At 39.0% G+C, this 8,290-nt stretch overlaps 1 protein-coding gene across 1 annotated transcript; it reads right to left on the bottom strand.

The window, feature by feature from the left end:
• Positions 1-883: 883 nt before the first annotated feature.
• On the bottom strand, positions 884-3,936 carry LOC133863437 (staphylococcal-like nuclease CAN2). Its single transcript, XM_062299371.1, has 10 exons — positions 3,751-3,936; positions 3,010-3,065; positions 2,637-2,751; positions 2,434-2,544; positions 2,147-2,334; positions 1,903-1,915; positions 1,506-1,549; positions 1,263-1,422; positions 1,114-1,182; positions 884-1,030 (listed from the first exon to the last, which is right to left on the bottom strand). Exons 1-10 carry the CDS (start codon positions 3,934-3,936, stop codon positions 932-934), a joined length of 1,041 nt encoding a protein of 346 aa, XP_062155355.1. The 3' UTR covers positions 884-931.
• Positions 3,937-8,290: the final 4,354 nt, after the last annotated feature.

Below are 8,290 nucleotides of genomic sequence, written 5' to 3'. Positions count from 1 at the left end.
GAAGAAGAAGAGGAGGAGAGGAAAGTCTGCAATGAAATTAAAAAGAAAAAAAAAGTAAAAAAAGAAATATTATTTTAATTTATAGGGAAAGATAAAGGGAAGCTGTTGTGGGGTGTTTTTGTATAGGGAAAAAAAAAGTGGTTTGGTTCCCTAAATTTTCCCTAAAATAGGGAAAATGGTTGGGAACCTGCTGCTAGTGTTCTTACATGTCAAGGGACACATATCAATCTTATATATGAATTGTAAGAAATTTTTTACAAACCCATTTGTAGAAAATTTCTGTTCTTACCAAACAAAGCCAAATCTCACTTCTGTTTTGACTTCAATATTATTTACCACAACCAATGCATAGTGCTGAATGCGATTTGTATGTACAAATCGCATTCAGCACTATACATTGGTTGTGGTAAATAAGCTGAAATTTAAAAAAAGGGACAAAAGCTTCTTTACAAGTTCTTTCTCCGTTTTTCTGCCCATACCTGCTCTTGGATGCAAGTCCATTTTTATGACTATGTTTGGCTCAAACGGTTAAACATGGAGACAGGGAGAAAGGACAACCCTATCTGATAGGGATAAATGGTTAGATAGGTTTAATAGTTGAGTTGGAATGGAATTTCAACTTATTAGGATTAGATTAGGATTAGATTATTTAATATTAGGATTAGAGCTTATTTGAATTTGAATATTTGAACTTTAAGCATTATCACCTTAGGTATTATCTACTTGTATTTCTATTTAAAGACCATTTGGTCGTTAATGAGAAAGGAAGAAAAGAATTGATATAGACTTTTATCTTGTGGTTTGATTCCAGCCTTAATTGGATTCACTTGGGGTCTGTCTCCAGCCATTAATTGGAGTTCACTATCATCTTTCCATTCCATTTCTATATTCATCCCTATTTTTCATACATCCAATCAGAAAGCGTGCATCACTATCTCCCTTCGCGTTTGTCCTTTCTCCATTCCCATGGCTTCTCAGGATTTGGTGAAGCCCACAGGCCAACTCGCTTAGCTCGGGCCTCTTTTTCCCACTGTTATCACACGTATAGAGAATCAAGTTAAGAGAGGATTAACACTGTGGAATTACATGAGTGAAGTAAAGATAATTTCTAACTTTTGCAAGTTCTGGGCGTTGGTCGAAGTCTGTGTAGTGCCATGCAAATCCTTTCTTCAACATTAATTCCTATCAGATTGAGAAAAAATAGATAATTTAGCTCATCGATAAAGAGGCTCAAAAGATACCAACTTTGACAGAAACCGTACCTGTACGAATTTGCCATTGCAATATAGATCACCTACGCAGCGGCCATAACGATCTTCCCCATAAACAAGGACTCTCAAACACTTTCCCTGAACGATCTTAGTCAGCTCTTCCTTTGCTTCTTCCCCATATGGCATTGAATTCTCTGGTGCATCTATTCCCCTGTTCTAAAACTATTAACCAATATTGCCGCTAGGTGAAAGAAAAGATTTAGCTAGTGAGATCTATGAGCAAGGTAATCTTACCTTAGTCGAATTCTATACTTACGGGCAAGGATCTCCTCATTGTTCTGAAAATTGAGTAGTACCCTGGGTGGCAAAACAAAATTATAAACAACTGGAGATTTTGATGTAATGCAATAGCGTTGTGGACAGCTCATGTAAAAGCCTATTCAGGCCCCACCTGTTCAGGCAAGTGTCCAAGCAACCTGGTCGACGATCTTCTCCAGTTGAAACCAACTAGAGAGAAGTTGGTCCTTTATAAGTAGAGGGTAAAATTGTCAAATAAAATATAAAAAGATAATTTTGCCCTCCACTTATAAAAAACCGACTCCTCTCCGGCCGGCTGGTTTCAACTGAGGAGGATTCAAATCCAGCAACCTGAGCCTAACCTAGGGCACAAGAAGGTTTGGGGCTGTCACACGATTGCCAACAGCCTATTGCATGCGATCTACGTTCTCAAAACTGGAACCAAATTGGATGAGCCTCTAACCAGGGATTGATCTAGGTAGAGACCAAAGGGACCATGGTTTTAAAAATTAAGTTTAGCCCCTATATACTAAAAATAAATTTGCCCGTCATTTATACTTTGGCCCCTTCATATAAAAAATTCAGGTTCCGTCATTGCCTCTAACCAAAGCCTATATTGAGGAAGTTAGATGACTAACCTATATCCAGAATCAATAATTATTTTATGAAGTTCATCAGCCTTTTTATAATTCTTCTCAGCACGTGCTTGTGATCTTTGGATGGCTGCTATTTGTACATCCTTGGGAACGATCAATGACTCCCGGGGGTCTGTCGTACTGACATACACGGTCATACCATCTCCATCTACTATAGCTTTTGCATCAACCTAATTTCATTTGAATGATTCACTAAATCAAACTCGGCTAGCTCTAATATGACTAATCATGCTTGGCAACAATAAGTCTGAAAAGGGCATAGCTCTTACCGGCAACGTCTCACATTCATACTCTACCCCCATAGGCAATGATGTTGGGGCCTCAGCAGTAAGTTCGACTAAGGTATGTGGAAGAGGGAGACCATAGAAAGTCAATAAACCCTAATAGGCAAAAAGAGAATGTTAATTTTTTGTTTCCTTCCATGTATTATATATGCAACAAGTTCTATGTTGCGCCAATTCTTTTATTGTACCTCAACATCTGCTTTTTTGTCTCTCTTAAGAGTCTCAATGACAAGTCTAGCAGCTTCTTCAGGTGTTTCTGGAGGGGGTTTTGCTTCTCTCCATGCCTCTACTAGTTTTCTGTACCTTCATATATTTTCAAAATGTGGACTGTTAAGAGAAAAAGTTGTATAATCAAGCATATTCATCACACCTTGTTTCTAAATATATGAGAATTTCAGCCAATAAAATGGATAGTGGCAGACCCAGCATTGACAAATTGGGGGGGCCAGGCCCCCTTGGCCCCTGAATAGGTCCACCCTTGAAAATGGATATTTGATTTCACCAGGAACATTTAGTTTATTTTTGATAATAGACTGCTGAGATAGATCGCAAGCTACTTACCAATCAGCTTGAGCCTTTTTGGACGAGACAACATGCTTGTCGAGTCCTTTCGGGACCTTAAAACATTGAAGAAAAAACAATTTGATCAGCATGATGGAAATTATACTTAAAAAGATAACTAATTAGCTCAAAAAATTCATCCTTATATACTTCAATAAGCCTAAATGACATTAAATCACAACTTATCTCAAATGCTTAAGCTCATAGAAATATGTAAATTTAATCAATACTTGAACATCCCATTACGTGTGGGCTTAAACTTCATTTTAATAGGTGAGGCCCAACACGTAAAATATTTAATTATAATAATAGGTAAACGACGGAATCAAGGTTCGAACTCATAATCTTTAACTCATATACCATATTAAATTACCGCTCTTTCTAAACCAAACCTTGAAAATTCAAGGAAAGAGAAATCTGGGATCCACAAAATTTCGAAAGAAAATTCTCATTGAAATTTTTTTCATTCCAACCTGATAAAGCCAATCAAAGTATATATAATAGATATTATCGCTGCTTTTTAAATGTTTTGACAATTCATTTTTCTAAGAAAATAAAAACTACAAAAATATATAAACTATAGAACAAAGTAGCTAAACAGCTCAGACTTGAACATAAAGGTCAGAGGACTGAAATGAAGGACTAGGCTCGGGATCATTCATCTTGATTTCTGATTCCCTTACTTCTAAGAAATTTCAAATGAACTTATTCTACATCAAACCCAATGAAACTCCAACAAACCTGGGAGGTGATCTCAAAGTGGAGGAGATGCTGGGCGAGAGCCGATACGCCGACAGTGGCCGCCGATACACCATGATGTCCAAGTGATTCGGAGTCCCCAGATACAGTGGGCTGCCAACATTGCCCAAGCAACCTCAAGGCCTTTTCCACGTGGACTGAGATCCACTGCAATTTGGGCATTCCCATGTTGGAATTTCCTCGATCGGAAGCTCAGAATTCAGATAGATGGTAATGGGTTTCAAACAGAAGCTAAAGAAACAAAGGAAGAGCTTTTTTTTCTTTCGGCTTTTGGCGAGGAATCTTTGGACTAAGAACAAGGAAAGTGCGGGCAAGGCAAAGCAGGAAAGCAGACATCGACTAAGGAACCAGAATAACACGTGGCGTGTTTTGGTTTGTCATGAGTTTCTTCTGCGACGGGAACTCTTAATGGAGCTATTTTTTACGATGCATGCTTGCCCCACGATCGGCATAAGTGCGTGGAAACTCAGGCCCGTTTAATAACCTCTTTTCCTCTCTCTTCCTTTATTTTTACGTATCCCAAAAAAAATCAACTCAAAACATTCTTAATCTTTTTTATTTTTTATATCACATTAACAATTTTTTATTATTATTCAAATAAAAAAATTCACTATAATACAAAATTTTTCTACTTTTTCATATAAATTCTTTTTACTTTATATCACATCAATCATCTTTTACTCACACTTCAAAAAAAATTCTTCCATAAGAGAAGGGGAGGGGAGGGGAAGGGGGTTACTAAACAGGGCCTCAAACTGTTGCGGAGGAATCCTACATAAGTACTGTAGCACACATGCTCTCAAGTCTTCAATCACCTATTATAAAAGCATCTAAATAGTGAGCACTTGGATTATGTTTTTTTTATTCTTTTTGAAATTTGTTGGGGGTGTGTTTTAACTTATTGAAAAAATATTAGGATCATTTTTATCTTTTTATGGGACATGTACATTGCAAATTTTTGGTAGTTTATGTTAGAGTACCTCACACGACACTGCTGAAAAGAAGAGAAAATAAAAACTGCCGAACTAGCTTCAACGGCTAGTAGCCGTTACTCTACCCGGTACTGCAGAAACTGCAGTTTCTATTTCTGCAGAATGAAGTATGACTGCCCATACTTCATATCTCTCAACTTCACCACAAGACAAGCTCTCCATACTTCCCATGCCTCTGGTCATCCTTCTATGCTCTCTATACTGCTGATCACCTCTCCACTCTGATTACCTCAAGATTATAGGACAGTTTTTATTATTTGTTTAGTCATGTAAAGCTCTGTATATAAGTGTGCCTTGTAAACTATTATAAACTAAGAAAATCATCAATACACTGTTGAGATATTCTTCAACCTTCATTACTTTCTTCATGGTATCAAAGCCATCATAGGCCAACGCCAACTTTCTCTCCTAACACTTCCTGTTCCATCTTCATCTAACACTTCCACCTTTGTCCTACCAAATCTTGCCTCATTTACCAACACCAAACTTGATGGTCCTAATTACATGTCTTGGCTCTTTTTGGTTGTTCCTATTCTTAAGAGTCATGACTTTATGGGCATTGTGGATGGTTCAGAACCATGCCTACCTTAATTTGTGCCTGATGATCAAGACAAAGATGTCCTCAATCTAGATTATTCTCTCTGGAATAAGAAGGACCAATTTATTTTGAGCTGGCTCAACACCACACTTAATGAGTCAGTGTTGTCCACTTTGTATGGCCTCCATACATCTCAATAAGTATGGACCTTCTTGGCCACTAGATTTGCTTCACAATCTCGGAATAGGGTGACTCACCTTAGACGTGACCTTCAAAGCATCCGTCAAGGATCCAAAACCTGTTCTGCCTACTTACAGGAAGCCAAGAACTTGGAAAACCAACTAGTAGTAATTGGGAAGCCCATAGATGATGAAGACTTAACCTCCTTCATCATCAGTGGTCTCAATCCCACTTTCAACACATTTGTCACTACCTTCACCATGACCACCAAAGACAAGCTTCCAACATTCACTGATTTCCAGGATGAATTACTCAACCATGAGGCACTCATCAATCAGCAGCAACAAATGGTTACAGCCACTGATGCCTCCAACTTTGCATTGTTTGCATCTCGACAAAGAGGATCCTCAAAGCCAAACTTTCAGTCTTTCAATCGAAGGCCAAAGGGTGGCCAATACAGCAAGTATTCTCCTCGACCAGGACCTAAATTTTCTCCACCATTAGTCAGTTTTTCTCCACCTTTAGCACCTTTAGCTCGTCCACCTCTGCCTCGTCCTGCATCACCAAGGGGTCTTACACATCCTGCTCCTCAGAGACATCCTTCTGGCTCTTTTCAACCAAACTTCCGCATACCTTGTCAAATATGTGGACTATGCTTATCAGGGCAAACACCCCCCACACAACTTGTAGCCATGGCAACACAAACCGACCCAGATATGGAAGACCAACAGTGGTTTGCTGATAGTGGTGCTAACTCTCACATCACTAGTGAGCTTGAAAATCTGACTTTCCAGCAGCAGCCCTTCCAGGGAACAGAAACAGTAGCAGTTGATGATGGTGGAGGTCTTGCCATTGAGAAAACTGGTTCAACTATTCTAACCTCTCCTCACTCCAAATTTTATCTTAATCATATCCTGCATTGTCCTAAGGCTGCCACTAATCTCTTGTCCATTTACAAATTTTGTAAGGATAATGATTGCTACTTTATACTTACTTCTTCCCATTTCTTTGTGAAGGACATCAAGACACACAAATTGCTCTTGGAAGGCAGGAGTGAAAATGGGTTGTATCCACTTCGGTTCAAAGGAGCTTCTTCATTCAAACCTCTCTTTACTGCTTTCCTAGGACTAAAAGCAACCCTTTCTGTATGGCATCATAGGCTAGGCCATTCATCCTTTTTGAATGTTAACCGTGTATTGAAGGCTCATCATTTGCCTACTTTCAATGATAATTCCAATGAAAATCTCTTTTGTGACTTATGTCAAATGGGAAAAGCAAAAAAACTCTCATTTTCTGCCTCCAATCGGCTTAGTACTGCTCCCCTTGCTCTTATTCATTCTGATTTATGGACCTCACCTGTTCCATCAGTTAGTGGTTGCAAATACCATATAATTTTTGTGGATGACTTTACAAGATATACTTGGTTGTATCCTCTGCATAATAAATCTAATACCTATGCAACCTTTGTAAAGTTTAAAACTCTAGTGGAAACTCAATTCAACCATAAAATTTAAAGCTTGCAATCCGATGGTGGAGGGGAATACACCTCCATTCACTTTCAAAATTTCCTATCTCAACATGGAATCACTCACAGAAAATCCTGTCCTCATACCTCTCAGCAGAATGGACTTGCTGAGAGAAAACTTCGACATATATTGGAAACAGGTCTTACCTTGCTTGCCCATTCAGGATTATCCAACAAGTATTGGGTAGATGCCTTCTTAACTTCAGTATATATCATCAATAGATTGCCTACTCCAATCCTCAACCATTGTTCTCTTTATGCCAAACTCTATGGAAAGGACCCTAACTATTCTCTTCTTCGTGTCTTTGGGTGTAAGTGCTTCCCTATTCTCAGACCTTACACTGCCAACAAACTAGAATATAGATCCAAAGTCTGCATCTTTCTAGGATATAGCTATGCAGGCTACCGTTGCTTGGATCTTTTCACTGATAGGGTCTATCTCTCAAGGCATGTTATTTTTGATGAAAAATCATTCCCAGCCAAGGATCATGCTCATCTTCAACTGCTAACCAAGGTCAATGTTGTGTCCGAATCCCCTTTCACAATTCCGGTAAGTACTACTTCATCTCAGTCTTCATTACTACCTGATTCTATTTTTTCTGCCACTGAACCTATCTTGGAACCACTTGAACTTACTCCTCCTGTCTCCCCTAGCTCACCAAATCATGGCCCTACTCTTGCTCACCAGAGTGATCCTCATTATGCAGTCTCCCATGCACCTACTAGCCAGCCACATACAACCTCTCCTTCACAGACCCTTACAACTCTGCCACATATTTCCCTTTCTAATGAACCAGTTCAGACCTTACCCTTGGTAACTCCCTCAACACCTACACACTCCATGACCACCAGATCACACACTGGCTCCTTAAAACCTAAGACCTTCTCTGATTATCATCTTTACTATACCTCACACCATCCTCTCAAAAGTCATCTTCCCATATCCTCTATCATTGAACCAACCTGCTACTCAAAGGCTGCCATTGATCCTCGCTGGAAAACTGGCATGAACCAAGAGTATGAGGCTTTAATTTCCAATGGGACATGGATTCTTTGTCCTAGGCCCCTCAATCATAATGTGATCAGAAATAAGTGGGTGTATAAGATCAAACAACATTCAGATGGCACTCTTGATAGATTTAAAGCAAGATTGGTGGCAAAGGGGTTTGAGCAACAAAGTGGAATTGATTACACGGACACCTTCAGTCTTGTAATCAAGTCATCCACCATCATAATCGTTTTAGCCTTGGCAGTGACCTTTAATTGGCCCTTGAAACAGTTGGATGT

This window comes from Alnus glutinosa, chromosome 3 (assembly GCF_958979055.1).
Source record: "Alnus glutinosa chromosome 3, dhAlnGlut1.1, whole genome shotgun sequence".
NCBI lineage: Eukaryota > Viridiplantae > Streptophyta > Magnoliopsida > Fagales > Betulaceae > Alnus > Alnus glutinosa.
This window is presented reverse-complemented; position numbering and strand designations above follow the sequence as displayed.